The 18,708-nt window shown below is 36.8% G+C and overlaps 1 protein-coding gene across 2 annotated transcripts in view; it reads left to right on the top strand.

Moving 5' to 3' along the window:
- Positions 1 to 18,708, top strand: part of Adamtsl1 (ADAMTS like 1) — a 905,649-nt gene that overhangs the window by 245,469 nt on the left and 641,472 nt on the right. For both annotated transcript variants that reach the window (XM_048783907.1, XM_048783906.1), the window contains exon 2: positions 13,444 to 13,563. In XM_048783907.1, the coding sequence (XP_048639864.1) occupies positions 13,444 to 13,563 (120 nt within the window). The remainder of the gene's footprint in view (positions 1 to 13,443; positions 13,564 to 18,708) is intronic.

The following is an 18,708-nucleotide window of genomic DNA, read 5'->3' as shown; positions in this document are numbered from 1 at the left end:
GAGAGAAACTACCACAAAGAGGGCTGATCATCCAGGGTAGAGCCAAATGAACTTGGGGATGGAGCATTTAAGTAGGAAGAACATTCCAGAGGTCACTGTGCTAGGATTAGTAATTAATTTAATATAAAGAGAAAAGAAAAAGCAAATTCTAGGAAGACTAACAGATTTCTGGCTTGGGCCATCTGGAAGGGTATGGTGCCAGTATGGATAGTTTACAGAACAAAGATCTCATTTAGAAGGGTGAGCAAAATAATTAATTCAATATGAATTATTCAGTTGAGGACTTGTGAAGGATTTGTTCAGTGATGCTTAGTGGGCAATTGGGTGCATGTGTCTGGAGTTTGGGATAGAAATACATATATTTGAAAGTTGTTATCAATGCCAACTAAATCCATGGTCATGGAAAAGATTTTCAAGAATAACAGAATAAAATACAATTGGTGTGTTGATCACAAGAGAATGCCAGACTTTAAAGGATGGGCTGAGGAATACCAAACTATGGAGGGGATGGAAGAGGATCTGAAGGGTGTGGTGTCATGGAAAAGAAAGGAGAAGAAAGGCTGAAGCAAAAGTGAATGGCAACTGGGTCATCACTCACTCATGCAAATGAAGACTGAAAACTGCCTCTTAGATTTGGTACCTAAAGTTTAATAACTTGAGCCAGGGAAATTCAGTTGCATAATGAAAACTGAAGTCAGATTTGCTGTTTTCTAAGCTGGTGGAACCATTAAGTGCAGTAAAGACTTCATTCTAGAAAAGTAGTAATAAAAGGAAGAAAAATGTTGGCTAATAGACACAAAAGCAGAAAGTCAAGAAAAGCCTGCCTCTCTCTCTCTCTCTCTCTCTCTCTCTCTCTCTCTCTCTCTCTCTCTCTCCCTCTCATGCATATAAGAAAGGATGAGCAGAGGGGAAAAGAGACAATGGGAGAGAAGCAATGACAATATGAGGGAGAAAGAATAATAAATATTGGAACATGATCCTTTGGGGTCATCCCTGAATGAAAGTTAGGGTATAGATGAAAGATATTTGTCTTAGGGTGAAAAACATGTCAGTTTGAACAGAAGCAGGGCCACAGAGGCATGCAATTTTGAAGAATGTACATATCTAAGGGACTTAACTTTTTTCTTGTGGAATTAAAGACGATAACATTCCATACAAGGAAACCAGACTAATAAAAAAATGGGAGTCCCGAAGGAAAATGAGGAAAGAAGCTGATTGGGAAATGCAATGGTCATGGGCAACACTTAAAACCATTCACCTTAGATTCTTGATTCTGGACAATGTATTATGGTAGTTTCTGCATTATCTAATCCACTTATTTAATGAGTAAACAGATTGAATAGGTTTGAATTATCCATCATTTATGATCCCAATACATAGTCAAAGAAGCTATTTTATACAGATGCCTTAAAACTAAAAAGCACTCTAAAGATGCTAAAAATGAAAAGACCTTTGCCTAGCTATGATGTAGGGGCAGTGAAGTCACTACAAATTGCTGTCCACTAATATTATACCTACTGTTGTAAAGGAAGTTGGGAGTGACAGTGGAAATAATCGCCATGAGTCTGTATAATTAATTCACGGATTCTCGGAGTTGGAAAGACTTAGAATTCATTGAAATGCTTTCTACAGCTCCTGGAAGAATACCTACAGCACCAGGCTCTTCATTATTTACTAAGTAGCCAACTCTGTGTTCAGGATACCATATTTAATTGTTTGAATGGTTTATTATATTAGGATAAGAAACTGATTTCTACTTCTCTGAAATTGGATGTGCCAAATTTATTTTTATTCAATTTAGTTAATAAAAGTGCACAGGGGCTGGGGTTGTGGCTTAGTGGTAGAGCGTTCGCCTAGTACATGTGAGGCCCTAGGTTTGATCCACAGCACCACATTAAATAAATAAAATAAAAATATTGTGTCCAACTACAGCTAAAAAAAGTATTAAAAAAAATAGAAGTGCACATACTAAATTTGTGGTATTGTTCTTGGTGTTTCAGAATGATCACTAGGTCAGGATCCCTGACCTTGTTATCCTTATAGCAGAGTAGGGAAGGTTAACACAACATCCAAAATTACCACAAGAGATATGAAAATACATGTCATTAGAGAAGTAATAATGTACTGTGCTTTTTTGTTTAAAAATGAGGTGCCAGGAGTCATATCTGAATAGATTATGACATATGTCTCCTACAACCCCTCCCCAATTATGTTTACATTGGAATGTCTACATATTTTTCTAGCCAAGTGAAGCAGTCAAGATGGAAATACTAATTAATTTGAGTGGACATGCTCTGCTAGCTCAGAATATATATATATTCCTGATATTAATGATACTACCAAACTCTATAGCACTTTAGAGCTTACAAGTCACTTTCCATAATTATCAAATTTTATAAGGTAAGTATTGTTATTCTTTATTTGCATATGAAGGACCTAAGACTCAGTTTAAGTGATTTACCTAGATCTCACAGCAGGGAAGCAGTAAGCTAGGACTCAAACATCATGGATAAAATGAGCAACAAAATAATAATTCCCAAATGTATTCAGCATTCCACTACTGTTTGCCCCCAAGAAATATATAAATCAAACTGTAGAAATAAGTTGAGAGTTAAAAACACTTTGAAGAACCAGCTACCATGTTTGGGAAGTACATCAAGAATGACAGAAATGGGTGTGGAGAAAAGAGTGGACATTTGAGAATGCTTGCTATGCATTAAGTAGGAATCTCCCCCATTCTTGGGTGTTTTCTTGAGATGCTAAGTCAATATTTGAAATTCTTTAAGTCGAATATACAATTTAAATACTTATATACATTTATCTTAATTTTGTATTTACATTTTTTAGAGACTGGAACATGAGGTATGTCAGGGGCTGATGGTGGTAGTTTGCTCACATATAAAGAGTTACAATACTATTAGTATTTCAGTACATTGAATTGTGCTTCAAACATTTCTTTAAAAGGGGAATACATCTGCTTGGGATCAAATCATTTTTTTTCCTCTGAAATACTGGCACATGCTGGTAATACTTCTAGCCAAGGTAAGAAAAATTTCCAGAGTTTGTAAAACATTAGGAGCTGATTTGCCCGCAAAAATGATTTAGCTTATGACCTTGACACTTTCATACGTAGTTAAAGCCACTGAGTCAACTGGATACAGTGAGTTTCTGATGTGTACCTGTATTTCAAATCTAATATCAGCAGGAATGCTAGCATGATGGTAAACTTGAAGCCAGGTGAAATCAGTCTGAAAGAGGGTCATGGGGACAATCAGAGATGTCTCTCATCTACCAGTTCTGGTCATTATTTCAAAATACTGTGAAGAATTAAAAGAAATCTCGATGTGGAGAGAGTAGAGAGAGAAGCCCTAATAGCATCATGAAAATTGATCACCTTTTTTGGTATAGATAGGGATGGTGAATGCAAAACTTGGGTCTAGTCTAGTAGCTCTTAGGCCAAAAGAAGAAAAAGAAGCTGTTCGTTTAGGTCCTCCCAGAAATGGATGATGAGACAGGATTAGAAATTTATTTATCGATAAATCTTAAGATATTTATTCAGGGAAAGGTAGGGGATGCCAAGGAGGCTGGAAGAGTCAACAGACTGCAGTGTGTAATGTCCTCTGAGAGGGAGGACAAAATGAGAGAGGGAGGACAAAAGAATTGGACAGGAAGAGCCCCAGGCTGCAGGGCAGTGCTGAGAAAGCTTTGGCAAGATGATGAGCAAAAGTCACCCTCAGAAGAGATCTGAATTTCTTAGGAATGGGTGACTCCACTGTGCTTACTTATCACAGGAGCCCAGGGGGAACATGCCCTTAATGCAGACAAGGAGGTAGGTTCAGAGTACACTCTCTGGGGCCATCTGTGAAGAAAATGGCTCCTTAATTAATCTTCAGCTTTATTCAGAATATGAGTGGCACCTGGACTTCAACTCCTCTTAGTGAAACCACTCACTTTAGAAAAGCATCACTAATAATGTTGACCTACATAAACTATAAAATCCAAACAGGCTAATTTCTACCACTGCGTGCATCCACAGACATTTCTGTGTTCCATTTTTTCTTCATCTTAACATTCTCATTCAACTATACAACTCTCTTGTTTAATTCTGGACTATCAAATGAGCCTTCTATTTTTCATGTAAGATTAAAGCATACACATAAACACACATAGACACAAACATGATTTGAAGACCAGGCCTGTTTCTTCTCATCCTTAGATGTGACTATCATGTGTCCGTTCATCTAGGAGGGGAACACAAAAGATTCACCCCTTTCTGTATCACATTTCTGTCATTGTCAATGTGTAGATCTGAATCATACCTGTTATTGGCCTTGTTTTCTGAGGCAGCATCTTTAGATCACGTTGGCAAATGCACCCTATTCCCCTCTTGATAGGAGTGAGGTTATGTACATTTTTAAATGTTTGGAGAAGATATGGAAGAAAAGAGCTGGCTATATGTTTGGGAAAGTTGCTGCCTTTCTTGAGTTATTTGATTGTTTTGTCAACTTACATATGTCAGGGGAGATAACTCAGGACCCACCGGCTTCCTCTACCCTACATTAGGAAGACAACTTATGTTCCCCCTCAAAGATCAGAGCTTAACAAACATGGTCTCTAAATGTATTCCTAGCACTTTAATTTTCAGTGCCCATGTTATAACAAGTTACAGAAATACCATAGCTTATCTATAGATCTGCCTGCATTATACACAATGTGTACACTCTGATGGAACCCTTTTTACTACTTTTCCTTTTGCTTGGTAAAGGTAAACCTCTCTATAAAATTATATTAGTCCTTTTTTTCTTGATGACTTTTATTTTGTTTTTAGAATCTTGTCAAGGTAGTTATCTATTGTAAAGATAAGGTAGATATTTCTTTAAGTGTAACTTTTTTTTTTCTCCATATAAAGGTTATTTTTCTAGGGTAATGGAGTTTCTTTTCATTGACATTCTGGGACAGATCTTTAAATTCAGCTACATCTGGTTACCTTGCCTCAAACCATGTTATAGCTATTCCTTTAAATCAGACCTGAACTAAGCAGGAACATCTGTACCAAGAATTATGAGGCCCAGCTGAACATTTTGGACCAGCATGTTCCATCTCACTTCTTTCAGCTCTAACCTTTTAGCAATTATCTTTACAATCCTTAGAAATGGTAATTAAAGTTGGTAGAAGAACAAACAGAATACTGAAATGTTTTTAAGCTCTAAACACCAGGTATATAAATGTCAGTTCTAAGAATGCTTTTATTAACTACCTCCACCGATCTTCTCAGGGATCATATTTAGCCTTTCCTTCAGGGAGTATAGCACTGCTAATCAGCTTGCATAGTTGGCAGCCATTTGATGGGGACACCTGAAGCCACTTCACTTCATTCTCCCCACACCCCCAGACAAGCCTGCCATAGCAGTTGGCATGGAGAGGAATATTGTCATTGCAGGTCTCTGTTGAAAGATCTTTACCCTCCACAACAACCAAAAATATTTTCAAAGATAAGCACATGGCTTTTTAAGTGGACACTTTCAACATTGAGGCAGGTTACTCGTGACTCTGCCTTCCTGCTGTCTCTATAAATGTCTGGGTCACTGCAAAATGGGCTAGCGCTTTGAGTGAGTTTGAGTGTATACTGCAGACAGAGTTTGCTGATGCATGCATGATAAACTGAGCCTCCTCTGATGGTGATTATGAATTCATAGACATTTAAAAGTATTGTCTTATTGCTAATTATTACCTCCAAATTACTTCTCCTTCTCCATTATGATGAGGGAATTTCTTTCCTTCCTTCCTTCCTTCCTTCCTTCCTTCCTTCCTTCCTTCCTTCCTTTCTCCCTTTTAAATTGTAATTGGACACAATACTTCTATTTTATTTATTTATTTTATGTGGTGCTGACAATTGAACCCAGTGCCTCGCACATTGCTAGGCAACCACTCTACCGCTGAGCCACAACTTCTTAAATAAGATTATTCATGACTTTTTCCTATCCTTTGTAATTAAATTACTATTCACTTGCTTCCTCATCTCTCCACGTTAGAACATTCCAACAAAGAATGAGGTTGTTTGGATTGATGGAAAGGGGCCACTGAAGTCAGACTTGATCTTTCTCCATGGCATTTGGACCTATCGGAATAGTCCTACCAGGAACAGATTATTACATGTCAAAAATCCAGGACCCATGTTTCCCTACAAGGGGTATTTACTATACCAATCGAACTCAACTTGTTACTAAATTTGCAAGGTATTTAATAAAATTAAAAGTCTTCATATGTATTATTGTAGTCTGCTTGATGGGAAATGTAGTTAATTTTTAAAGTTTTCAGGTCCTATTCTTATTTTTGGCTTAGTATTAGAGTATTTTAATCCTCTGGCTCAGTGTCTTTTAAACCAGAAGTTATTTATACATTCATGTGAGGTCATATTTTCTCTTTCTTCACTTGGTCTCTGAATCACTTTGATTTTTAGGACTAGAGGAAAGTAAGATGGGGTGGCATGCATTGATTTAGGTTCTCTGGGTTCATGTAAGTTCTCACCGTTTCCTCCTATTACTTAGCAGCAATTCTCAGAACTGGAACTAGAGACTGTATTGGCTCCAAGAAAATTTTCTATTGAATTATTTAGCCAGTAAATATTTGAGTGTCCTCCTTCTTGTGCCAAGAGCTCAAATTCTTGACATTAATCATTTCACTATCCACTGGTATTTAAATATAGGTGTATATTCAGATAACACAGGGACCAGTTGCTTAAGTTATTTAAATTGTTATTATAATCCACTGAGAATTTATAGCTTTGTTATCTTAATTCTTAGTAAACTTTGAAGCAAAATATGGGTATAAAACCTACTTTATAAAATCCTTTTGGTAGGAAAAAAAAGAATTTAACAGTGTGGTTTTCAGTGCTACACTGTGTAAGAAATGTTGAAACCTAAATCCTACCCATGGGATATAAACTTGGCTACATTTCAGTTTTCACAGAAAAGCTACATGAAGAAAGAAGAACAATAAACTGATAATTTGAGGGCATGTTTGTATGTTTAAGCTTCAATTATTTCTACAACCCTTCCTTCCAGTGCAAGTAAATGGCAGCCTCTCCCAGAGTTATAAGAAAATTATAGCTGAATGGAGGTTCCAGCCATAATCAGCTCCCATCATAAACATCACAATTGTTATAGAAATTATGGCTCTTATTTAATGATGGTAGAGCCTCCCAAATGTGAACCAGTTTCTCTGTATCATAGCTTTCCAAATTCTAGTCACAGCTCACAGAGCAAACTTGTTACAAACAAAAATCTGAGGGAGGGTTATCTTTTCGTATACTAGATATGTTAATTGTGAGCAGATGAGTCATAATCCTAATCAGTATACTCTGGAGCCACTGAAAGCCAGGTCTTGTGAGGTCAAGGTGGTGGGAGCAGATTTAAAAGAAAAGGCAAAACTCTATTGCAGACCTAGTAAAACACACTACCTTCATCACAAAAAAAAAAAAATTGTTCAGTGACTTTTATTTTTTACTACCTTTACCCCCATTTTCTCTTTAATGACATAGAGAATAGAAAGTTATTTGAAAGACTTTCCCTACTTTTTTAGTATTTAACTTTGTCCCTTTCAAACACTGTATTGCTGATTGCTCAGTCCCATTAAAGAGAATATATACCACAACAATAAATTGTTTCCATGATTTCCTTGATCTAATAGGATTCTCCTCTGGAAGCTGGTATCTCTACATTCCTGGGTTCTCTCAGGGGTACTCTGGTGTGCCAATAGTCAAAAATAGGGCTCCCTGTTTGAAGCAGGAAATCAAGATGGCAACAGAAAAAATAAATCCTCTTGGGGTCCAGATTCTAGTTTACAGCAGTCTTCCTACACCTGGAGAACAGTCCTTAGGAGTCTAGAAATCCCATTGGAAAAAAAAATATATGTTTCAGTAGAGATTCCATGTTCCTTTCTCTATTACTGTGGGTGGATAATAAGATTTGAATCCAACAGAGATTTGAGTTTTTCAGAGATACTTTCTGTGGTCCCTTTTCCTAACTAGTCACTGGCCATGCACACAATTCTTCCACTTACATTTCTGCTTTTCTATCTATAAAACTAACACCACTGAACCATAAAACCCAATTAGTGCCAATTTTGATGCACTTTTATTATATGCTAACTACCTTTTGATTGCAAGGCAATTTCTGACATATCAAAATGTAGCCACATTTTCCAAACAAAAATTCAGGAAACATGGTCTGACTATAAGAAATAGAATTTTCAAATTCAAAGTTTATCCTGGAGGGCTGGGGTTGTGGCTCAGAGGTAGAGCGCTTGCCTAGCACGCGTGAGGCACTGGGTTCGATCCTCAGCACCACATAAAATAAAATATTGTGTCCACCAAAAAATAAAAAAAAAGTTTATCCTGGAAATTTTCAAGTTTCCCTCAACATTTAGTTGAATTCAGGGTTTGGGAGATGATCACTTGTAGATCCTGATTTCCTTAAGGAACTAATTTTTTTGTGATAAGCTGTTGTGTTAATATAAGATGTTTTCAGAGAAAACTGATAGAAGGAAACCTAGAGACCAAAGTCAACATAAATTAGGTTCTCCTTGTTAATATTTTGTTATAAATGAGCCAGTAGAGATAAATCCACATTACATGTTAAATATCATTTTGCCCCAGGGTTCTTAGCACTTATGTCTTGTAAGTCTCCATGCTTTACCTTGGCAAGCTCATTCGTGTCAAGTTCATCCACTCTTCCTATGATACCAGCACTTACAGAACAGCTTTCCATCCCAGTCTCTTCCCTGTACATCACCCTCATCTTTCTCTGCCCAAGCACTTCAGACTCCACTTCTCAGGAACCAAACTTACCATCTAACCCACATACTTGTTCCTCTGATAGTTTCTATTTTGCTGGATTTGCTACCATCTACTCTGTTCTGCTACTCAAATCTAAACAGAGGATGTAGGTATGGCCTGAGAATTATCTTTTGCTTTCAGTTGGTTGCCAAATATTATAATCCTTTCCTTCTTCCCTAGCCCCGCAGGTCTTTACAAGTTCTTATCTGATTAATTGCATTTACCTAAAACCTCATCTCTAGACTTACTACCAACTTCCAACATGCAACTTCAAGCAAGATTCTGGCTGCATAAATCTTTCAGGGACCTTGATTCAGAATCTGATCCCTGCCCATTGTACAAATTCAGTTCTTACCACTTGTCCTTGTGTACTCCACATTCCTGCCATGCTAGACTACTTAAAACATACCAAACCAAATAATGCTTCCATGCCTTTGTCCAGGCCGTTCCGTCTTCCTAGGGTAAGAATCTTCCCTTCATCACCTCCATTCTGCTTGTCCAGCTGGTAAATTCCCACTATTCCTTTGCCTCCTCCCTTTAAAGCTTATTGTAATCCTTCCTAGGTTAATTAATCACTTGTGCTCTGTAGACTCATAGGCTTTTGTGTTCATTGACCATTGCTCATTGTATTAGGATAGGTTAACCGCAGTAACAAATAGCCTCTAAAATGGATGATAGTTCAAACACAGAAGCCCTTTACTTCTTAATCACTTGTCTTAATTAAGTGAGCAGGTCATGGAGTGGGCTTCCTGCATGCAGTCTTTCAGGGAACAAGTTTGATGGAGGCTCTGTTGCCTTTCATCATTGACTCTGAAATTTCTCTGAGGCCATCTTCATCTCAGACAGACCAGAGACCAAAAGAGTATGGGGAAAGGACTGTTGGGGAGTTCTATAGGCCAGGCCTATCAGTAGCACACATAACTTCTACCAGTGAAAACTCAGACTCAGGCATCTTAGCTACTAAGGAGGCCTGGCAATGCTATCCAGGTGCATATACAGATGAGAAGATGGGAGCTTTGGTGAGCAGCTGGGCCACATCCATGTACTTGTCAGAATGGCTGTTCCATGAAAAAAGGAAATATGTTCTGTGGTGTAGTGTAGCTCTTAGCAAGACTTGAATAAATGTGTGTACATATGAATATGTGGAAAAATGAAGGAATAAAAGTATTGATACTTTGGCTTTGAAGAGTTTTTAAAAATTGGCTTGAAATAGAAAATTTATAGATTTACGTATCTTGATATCTCTCCCTTATTCCGACAGCATTTGTGAAACATACAGAAAATAATTATTATTTGTGGTTGGTAGATAGATATTCAAAACTAATGATTTTAGCTAAACTAATTTTTTAGAATTGTGTAATTAGTAATGATGCTCATGTATAGCAATTAAATGGAAAACACATGTGCAAAAACATGGGGAAATGGAATTATTTATATTCATTTTACTTATATATTCTTATCTAGTCTTAGAATTAAATTAAATTTTAGTTTAAGACCTTCTGCATTGGTATTGTATAAAAGTATTTGATGATCATCTGGTGAGAATTAAGAGATGTCAGCATTCTTAGGAGATAGAAACATGCAGATACTCTGTTAAACAAACATGCAGTTGTGATTGAGAATTACTATATAAATAGAATGGACAAAGTGCTTCATGATTATCCTATATTATTGCAAGCAGTAATGAGTATTCAGTCTCTATATTTGACATCTCACTGTCTTTTGGGGATGATATTGGAGTTATTTTGTCCATTTCCTTAATTAGTTCAACAAAAGAAAAAAAAAGTTTTCCATAGGGACAAAAGTATTCTCAAAAAAAAAAAATGCTCCTATGTTCATTAGTTCTTGTTTAGTTCTGAAAACTCTGGCCTTCAAAATTGAGTAGGATTTTTTGATATTCAATATCATCAATGTACATTACTCATTTGAAGACATTACTCATTGGCAGACTTGGGCACCCTAAACTCATTTCTTGGTCTTTCTCAGAGGGTTGTACAGGTATGTTCTCCCTCACCTAGAACTTGAAGAGCTGAACAGGACCTGACCTGAGTGTATACCTGGCAAGAAGTGGGGAATCAGGAAAGCTTCAGAGCAAGGAAGTTGGATGGTCAAGAAAAGTTGTGAAGTGCATTTCACTACAGACTCAAGCACTGATTGACCCCAATGAGAAAAGAGCTAAGAGAAAATGAATTTTAAACAGCAAGAATTTAGATTAGCTAGAAGGATCCATTTCCAAGAATGAGTTTTTGCAAATTCCATCTTTACATGTATAATATCAGTTAGTTCTTACAAAGTTAATGTAGGAGAGCAAACAAAATCACCTCTCATTGCACCCTGCCTCTCAGTGATTGTATTAGTTTTCAGTGCTGCCATCACAAATTGCCACAAATTTAGTGATTTAAAACAAAAACAAAATATTACCTCACAATTTTTTTAAATCAGAAATTTGTCAAGGCATGTTGTATTCTTGGTCTCACTTGGCTAAAATCAAGTTGTTGGCCCAAAGATGCATCTTATCTAGGTATGGAGTCCTCCTCCAAGCTCACTGGTTGTTGGCAGAGATTATTTTCTTCTCATGAATTCCATGTGCACCCTTATCTACAATCCAGCAATAGCAGCTCAAGTCCCTGTTACACTTTGAATCTCTCTGATTTGTTCTTCTACCACATTTCTGACAGATACTTCCTCAGGCAGAGAAAGCTCTATTGTTAGGTGTCCTGTGATTATATACTACCCCACCTGGGTAATCCAAGCTACTAACCCTCCCTTGAAGTCAACAACTTAGTAACCTTAATGATACCTGCAAAGTCCTTTTTACCGTGTAAAGAAGAATATTCACAGGTATAACACCAGGGAGGGAAGGTCTTGGGGGCACGATTCTGTCTACCACAATGAAATTGTCACTACTGTATAACACAGAGGCTATCACATACAAATTATGGAAAATTATACTCCATTCCAAAAGACTTAAAGGTTTAAAATCAATTTATTAAGTACTACTACAGACATTTGAGAAAGTATAAAGTAATATAAACACCTGTCTATTTATTATTGACATTATCAATACCTTAAAAAAGATATAAAATTTGAAATATATAAACATTAAAAAAGTGAAAAAACTATGGTGGATACTCACATGTTATAAAAATGGTTAAAGAACTACATGGGGGGGGGGCTGGGTTTGTGGCTCAGTGGTAGAGTGCTCACCTAGCATGCATGAGGCACTGGGTTCGATCCTCAGTACCATATAAATGTACAATAAAGATATTGTGTCCACCTAAAACTAAAATATAAATAAAATTAAAAAAAAAAAAAAGAACTACATGGGCCCAGTGTGGTGGTGCACGCCTGTAATCCCAAAGCCTCAGGAGGCTGAGGCAGGAGTATCCCAAGTTTAAAGCCAGCTTTAGGACTTAGCAAGGCCCTAAAAATTTGGCAAGACCCTGTCTCAAAATAAAAAGTGAAAAGGACTAGGAATGTGGCTTGGTGGTTAAGCACCCCTTGGTTCATTCCTTGGTACAAAAAACAAAAAAAACAAACAAACAAAAAAAAACCTTTAAAAACAAAAAAAACTTCTTGGAAATTAAAAATGTGGATTTTTTACTTGTTCCTTGAATAGAATGTCCTTTTGATAAAAATAACGGTGGCTATATTTACCGAATGCTTACTATGTGCAGGGAACTGCACTAATAATCATTGTGTACACATGGTCTGTCTTCCAGAAGTCAGAAATCGTGGCTGTTTTAGAATGAGTAAACTGAGGCTCAGAGAGGTCATAGAAGGCCTGGGTGGATTGCTCATTCCTTGAGTTAATGAGTCACCACTTAACAGTTCACACCTAACCAGAGGAGGCCTGGAGAGCCCAGCACCAAAAGGATCAAATTAAAACATCAGGGTTTTAGAGTCAGACCTGTATTTGAATGTTGATTTCAACACTTACTGGCTTGGCAAATTCCTGTACCTCTAGTTCCTAATTTGTAAAGTATGGCTGATAACAGACACCTCATGGGGCTGTTGCAAGATAACATGTATAAAGAACCTGGAATGGATAAGCTGTAGATAAAAGTTCTCCAATACCTCCTTCCGGAGCAGCTATTGTGAGTGCATCTGGTTCTAAAGCCCTTGAATAACTCAGGAAGTCAGTTCTGGGCTCAGGCCAGCTCCTACTTATTTGGAAGACATGTAACAGGTCATGGGACCCACCTTGGCTTTCAGATCTATTGGACTAAGGATGGAACCCTCTGGGTCCAAACAGCCTATGTGATACATATGCATGAACAGCCCAATGGGATGCGTGTAGGAGCCTAATCACACTAGACCTGGCCACAAAGATAACCGATAATCACCAGTTTCAGAATTATGTACACCAGCTAGTTAAGAAGAGCCAATTTAGCAGGGGACTTTCCTGGCATCTGTCAGAGGAGCCACATGCCAGAATATTCTAGTGGCTCTCACACTAATATATATTTGTGTGCATTGTTTTTGATTGCTCTAATCAGACTTGAAATGAATCCAGAAGGTTACTACAACTCGAGACATTAATCCCTCAGTGCCCTCTCCCTCCAGGCTCTGACTGAAGGCTTAATTCAGCTACCTTATCTCTCTAGGTATGTGGAGACCAAAGCCAAGGGGCTGTTTTCCTGCGGGAATTTACACTGATTCGAAGAGAGAGCCTTAATGAAGATTTCCTGTCTGACCTCTTGAATAGTCACAAAACTGAAGATCCGGTACAGTGCCTTTTTTAATTTATTCATTGAAACACTGAGGTTCATTGGCTGATTCTAACTTGTTGTGATGGTGGGCTTTAGCAAATGTGAAGTAATTTGGATGATATTTTCTCATATGCATGAGAGGAGGGTGAGACAGAGTGACAGGGCAGTGGACAGCCTGTATGGGGCAACTTTCTGACGTTTCCTTGGTCTGGCAAGTTTTAAATATTTCACTCAAGTGTTAAAGTTTGGGGCAGTATGTGGAGGAGTGACTTTAAACTAACTGATGTTTTGCCAGTGAGTCTGAACATGAAATGGTAATAATTTAAATGAGTAAAGAATAAACTAGATTTATATGTAAAGCCAAGATTGTTTTATGGATCAATGGAAATTCCACCATATTCCATTCCTGACTTCTTTGGGGTTATTTTTACTTCAAAGTGTTAGTCATATTTATTTTATGAAAGTTTGTTTTTCTGGTGGTGGTTTAAAAGAAAAAGAAAAAAATGTCTAGCAAGTGAGCCCTCAAAAGAAAACAAGTAGTATAGTTGACTGTCAGTGTCAAGATACTGGCCCCTATCTTCGTGGAAAACAAACTGTGGTTTGTATTTGGTACTTCATTGTGTGAACTTGATCAATGACTTCCGAACATTGTAAATGCGGCTCTCTGTGGTAAGAACCTTATTCTCAGAAGTACTCATATTGGAATCAGAGGATGCTGTGTGCATAATCCATAACCGTATTCAACAATAAAATGGTAGAATCACAGAAAAACAATGTCTTAGAATATCTCCAAAGCAAACCAATAAGTGGCTTTATTTCTCTTTTCTACCCTGCCTCTGTGGTGTCCTCTCCCAAGAGATATTTTGCATCTTTATCTCATGTTCATCTCTTCTAGACATTGAGTAAAATGATTCTCTCAGTGGCCAGTGACAGGCCAACCCTTATTGTTTTTGTCATTTACACCTTCTTTGTGATGAGCATTCATCTCCTTTTTAGGACATGAATTATAATTAATTTTAAAAATTATAATTAATTTTTTAAAAAATTTAAATTAATTATAATTAATTTTTAAAATTATAATTAATTTTCATATGGTTCATAGGTACTTTCTTCTGAGGTCTGAGAATGCCAAGCTACCTTTTAAATTTTCATTGTTTGCTCAGACATTTCATTGTGATCTACTGTGGGACATACACATTGCCACCTAAATTTTATTACTCCTCCTTGTGAACCATATCTTGCAATTTTCATTTTGTTCTGTTTTCATTTTGTTTATGCTGTACAAAATCTGAAATATATTAGCGCATGTTGGATTTGGTTTATGCAAAGTCCTGACAAGTGCCATGTAGATGTTACCTGAAAACATCAGAAACAAGTCCAATTATTAAATTACCATACCATAAAGGAAGTTGAATAATATTAACTAATTATGAACATAATAGAATTAGTCATGGTAGTTCCACCAAAAACAATTATTGTCAATTGGCAAAAGCTGAAGGTTTTCACAGACATTATTATTACATATTATTCCATTGATTCCCATTGCAGGAAAATGGTGCATGCTTCTGAATGTCCTCAGTCACACAAGATCATAAGTAATTTTGTGGTTGGAAATGTTTAATCTGAAAGACAAATTGCCTACCAACACAAGTAGTCAAATCTAGGGTTGTACAAGAAATGGGAGGGAGAAGAAAAGATCAAAGCTGCCTAAATGCCAGAAGCTAATTCAACCTCCTCAAAAGTTTGTGAAATTCTAACAATTTCTGTGGGAGGTGTGTCTCTATCTGAGGACTTTGTTTGGCCAAAAAAGATATAAGACTTTATAAAAGTATAACTTCATCTTTTAAGTCGACATTAAAAGATGAATCACCACAATCTCTGCGTTTGTCATAGGGGAAAAGTTCAAATGTGAGTGGCCCCTTGAATAAAATAGCCAGCAAGTGGACATTCTTTTCATGCCCCTTATTTATGAGTTTCTAGCGCATAGGGACGAGGCTCTTTAACAGAATGGGATGATCAACAACAATCTCTTCTGGTGTGGATCACAAAAACTATTTGGCAAAGTCAGGTGGATAAGAGGAACAATGGTTGAGCAACATTATTTATTTGTACAGTGTGTTTGCTTTCATGGAAGTCATCCCTAGTGTCACAAAGACATTTGTACCCCTGTTTCACCTCCCCTACCAGTACAGAAATTCTGTTCCTCAGGGACAAGATGGAGAGCTGATTTTCACCTCACTAGCTGCTGGCCCAGCATTCGCATGTGATATGTGCCCAGCTGAATTAAGTGTTTGTTGATGGAGAAAACTCACTGTGACTGTTCTCCAATGCCCTGTTCTTAGATTTTATACTGAAAGTGCTATGAAAATCCCTTTGTAGAATATACAGGAAGAGGGTCTTGTCAACATGAAAATCCTTCTAAATGGAAAGTATTCTTGTTAAAATGCAACAAATGATTTCCATTTTCAAAGAGGTGATAAAAGAACACCTTGGATTATCTGCCATGATGTCCTTTCAAGCCAATGCACAGGTTTTATCATAAATCGTGCGAATTCAGGGAAGTTGTGGAAGTAACAAACTTATCCCCATTTGGACAGAAATAGGAAACATCTTGTCATACTTTTGGATAAAATTATTGCTATTGTCTTTTTAGAGGATAATTTTTATTTTAGTTTAGTTTTTCTTCTCTCATACCCTTTTTAAACTAACAATTCTTTCAGAAAAGTTTTCTTTCAAAAATTCAAATAATTTTTGACAACCAGAACAGCCTGACTCATCCTATTTGTGGAACTCCTTCACCGAAAGGCTTAATTTATTTTGACCAAAATAAATGGTCATTTTTGACCTTTAAGTGACACTCCCTCAACTGTTTCAACTGGGGCCTTTTGGCTTGAATTGACTTTCCATTGTGTTAGAAAAGCTTTCTAGATAGTTTCTTCTGAGGGCTAATTCTATTCACTGCACTTTGAGAAACAGTCTGAGCAGTTTGTCTAGAAGGCTCAGCAGGCAGCTTTATATCTAACCATTTTCTGAAACTCTGCTTGTGTGTGATTTGCATTGTTTGCAGAAAAGAGAAAGGCTGTTTGTCAAAGGCTGTTATTCATTACTGGAATGGTGGGGAAGCAGATCACACTGGCTTTGGTTGTCAGCGGAGTACAACATCAGGATCATAATTGACATGAATTCATTACAGAATGGGATTTTCTTCAGGATGAAACTAGTACAAATGTCATTTGCCTTAGCTTTGTGATTCCTAAAGTGGTTATATAAGCCCCTGATTTATGTTGGTAGAAAAGTTACTTAAATACTCGTACTAATTGAGGGTAGAGTGTTCCTTTGAATGACTGATAAGATAGAGGCATCTTTTGTGGAGTGAGGTGATATTGGAGGGACAGCTTTATAAATACCTATTTTAAAACACTGTGTGGAAAGATTGTTTTTTACAGTGAGTTATTAATTCACTGAAACTCAAGTGAAACAAAAAAATGCAATTTATTAAAAATGGTTCTGCTTTAAGGGAAATTAATTTTTCTCCCTTGGTTGGACACAGGTCAAAGAGCTAATGGGTTATGGAGTATTATTTCTAAGGATTGAAACATTAATTCAACACATACATACTTAAGTAAAATGGAATAAAACTATTTCCATGTGTTCTTAAGGACACTCAGCAACCTTTTTCCCACCCTGACTATAGAAAGGAAACAGAATTTAAGTGCTAACACCTGAAGATAATAGCTTAATTTGCTTCATTATATTTCAAACCTGGCTCCCATGTTGGAATATTTAGTGGAAATAAATATGGAGAAGGTAGCAATATGTCAAGAGCAGTTAAGTTCCTGAAGAACAACTCACCTTGTTGCTTTCTCAACATTTTTTTCACCTAAATTCATTCAGCACATCCTGAGAGAAGTACCTTTCTCCAAAATCAAAGTTTGATCTAACTTCCCCTTCCATAAGTGTGGAATCAAGAACTATCATTTCATTGCAAATGGACACATGCTCAAAGCTGCTTATAACTTCATAAAGTCTTTATTAATTAGTAAGAACCATATTTTTGCTTAACTGATTTTGTTCATAGGATAAAAGTGCAGTGAAGGGACCAGATGTTTTAAAAGCATAAGTGCTTTCCAATCCAATCTATGATTTTATGACATGCTAACATGTGTACCCTGGGTTGACTACCAAAATTCCTGCTTGGGTAAGTATGTAGTGCCCCAAACACTAGATTGTTTCATAGTACACTTGGCATATTGAGTTGTATATGATTTCACAAGAAAAAAATCAAAGCAGCATGCAGAATATATAAAATACATCAACCCATGGGGTTTTTAAATGAAATTATCTACCTGTGTTTATAAGACTTATCTAATGTATTATGAGTCTAATAATGATGTGTGTTACAAAAATCCATTATGGTCTTTATATAAATAGTTTATATAGCTTCATATTTTATGATATTTCTAGTGTTAAGCTAATATTCGGCATCATTTCTGCACTTCTGTGGAAAGGATGAAAGAAGGTAAGGAAGAGTAAATATGTACAAAGCAATTTACTAAGGAGTTTATACATATTCCTCAGAACAACCAAAGGAAAGCAATAAATAGCTCCATTTCTAAATAGTAATAACCAATTAGAAATGTAATCTTAGAAAGATATTGCAAATAACAGGAACAGAACTCTTAGAATTTAGGTTGAAAGAGGCACAAAACCTGAATGGAGTGTCACTAATCACTAATCACTCAAAATATACAATTTATTAAGACCATTTTCTTTTTTTTATTGTTTAATGTATTTTTTATTGGTTGTTCAAAACATTACAAAGCTCATGATATATCATCTTTCATACATTTGACTCAAGTGGGTTATGAACTCCCATTTTTACCCCAAATACAAATTGCAGAATCACATCGGTTACACATCCACATTTTTACATAATGGCATATTAGTGACTCTTGTATTCTGCTACCTTTCCTATCCCCTACTATCCCCCCTCCCCTCCCCTCACACCTTCCCTCTCTACCTCATCTGCTGTTGTTCAATTCTCTCCCTTGTTTCCCACCCCCCTTTCCCCTCACAACCTCTTATGTGTAATTTTGTGTAACATTGAGGGTCTCCTACCATTTCCATATGATTTCCCATCTCTCTCCCTTTCTCTCCCCC

Source organism: Marmota marmota, unplaced genomic scaffold, assembly GCF_001458135.2.
Source record: "Marmota marmota marmota unplaced genomic scaffold, marMar, whole genome shotgun sequence".
In the NCBI taxonomy this organism is placed as follows: Eukaryota; Metazoa; Chordata; class Mammalia; order Rodentia; family Sciuridae; genus Marmota; species Marmota marmota.
This window is presented reverse-complemented; position numbering and strand designations above follow the sequence as displayed.